Here is a 1,431-nt window from a genome sequence, read left to right on the forward strand (position 1 = left end):
TCTTTGTTGGGAAGCAAGGTAGGTCTTGGTTTTAGGGATCTAAATTCACTTGCTGGGAGAACGTTTGCATCAGCCCCTGTATGAATTTTGAAGGTTATTTCTCGTCGGTATTCAGGTAGGTTAACTTTAATCATCGGCTTTTGGACTGAATCGGTTCTGCTGTCAACAGACTCGATGAAGTATTCATTGTTTCCTTCGTTCTCAGCTGGCAGGGCTTCAATTTCGTTGACAGACCTGCTTTTGCAAACCTTTGCAAAATGAATTGGCTTCCGACACTTGGAACAGATAGATCCTTTTGTAGGGCATTTGTGTCTATGGGAGTAATGGGTCCCACATAAATAGCAGTTTGTTCTCATTGTCCTTGGCAACCTTTTTTTTTTGTGTGTGGCTCCCACTTCTTGCTTTACAGCACTAGTACTTTGTTCATTTCTCATCTTTGTATGGGTCTCCACAACTGTTTCAATTGCACGGCTAATATCAATAGCTTTTGCTAGTGTAAGCATTCCACCTTCACTCAATAGTCTTTCTCTTATCCGGTCACTCTTTACTCCAAACACCAGTCTGTCTCTCACCATTTCATCTGAACTATCTCCGAAACTACAATCGAGGGCCAGTAACTTCAGAGATGTCACATATGATTCAATTGTCTCTCCTTCTTTCTGATTTAGTTTGTGGAAAACGAATCGGGAAAATATGGGATTGGAACTGGGTTCAACATGCTCACTGAATTTTCTCAGATATACATCCACTTTATTTTTGTCTACTTCTGGTATCTGGAATGTGTTGAAAGTATCTCGTCCTTTTTCTCCAACCCATATCAGCAAGTAGGAGCACTTCACAGCGTCGGCTTTTCCGGACAAGGGTCCTGTGAACATCAGTTCAGTATGCTGGCGAAATCGCTTCCACGAGGCTTTGAGATTGGCTGACGACCAATCAATTGTTGGATAGGGTGTGCTGTCCATTCTGACACCATGTAATGTATTCTATCTTCAGAGTCAAGAGTTAAATTCAATTATTTAATGGAGACCCAACACCTATAAATAAAGTGCATAAGCATAAGCAAACAACACAAAAGCAAAGCAAGCAAAGCAATCAAATCAATATGTTTCAGTATAGAAGTACCTATTACCCAAATGCTACATTATGAAAAACCACCAAAAATTCCCCCCTGGGATTGGGTTCAGATTGAGTGTCAGATTGATTACATGGAAAAAATGGAAAATAACCCCCTAATAATGAGATATGAATTCCTCTCAGTTTTGAATAGCAAGTATCAAGAATATGTTAAAATATATACAGATGGTTCAAAAGTAAATGGTTTAGGAGTGGGTTGTTCAGCAGTGGTTCCAGAATTAAATACAGTGATAACAAAGTCCCAAAGTAAAGAATCAACGGTTTTAGATGCAGAAACAAAAGCAATTGAAAGTGCAC

At 39.5% G+C, this 1,431-nt stretch overlaps 1 protein-coding gene across 1 annotated transcript; it reads right to left on the reverse strand.

Annotated features, from left to right (window-relative positions):
- Positions 1-49: 49 nt before the first annotated feature.
- On the reverse strand, positions 50-962 carry LOC148938811 (uncharacterized; the record flags this gene model as incomplete). Its single annotated transcript, XM_089107519.1, has 1 exon — positions 50-962. A coding segment is annotated over exon 1 (913 nt), but the record flags the coding sequence as incomplete, so codon positions are not given.
- Positions 963-1,431: the final 469 nt, after the last annotated feature.

This window comes from Artemia sp. Qi Xiang Cuo, unplaced genomic scaffold (genome assembly GCF_049724085.1).
Source record: "Artemia sp. Qi Xiang Cuo unplaced genomic scaffold, ASM4972408v1 HiC_scaffold_661, whole genome shotgun sequence".
Lineage (NCBI taxonomy): Eukaryota > Metazoa > Arthropoda > Branchiopoda > Anostraca > Artemiidae > Artemia > Artemia sp. Qi Xiang Cuo.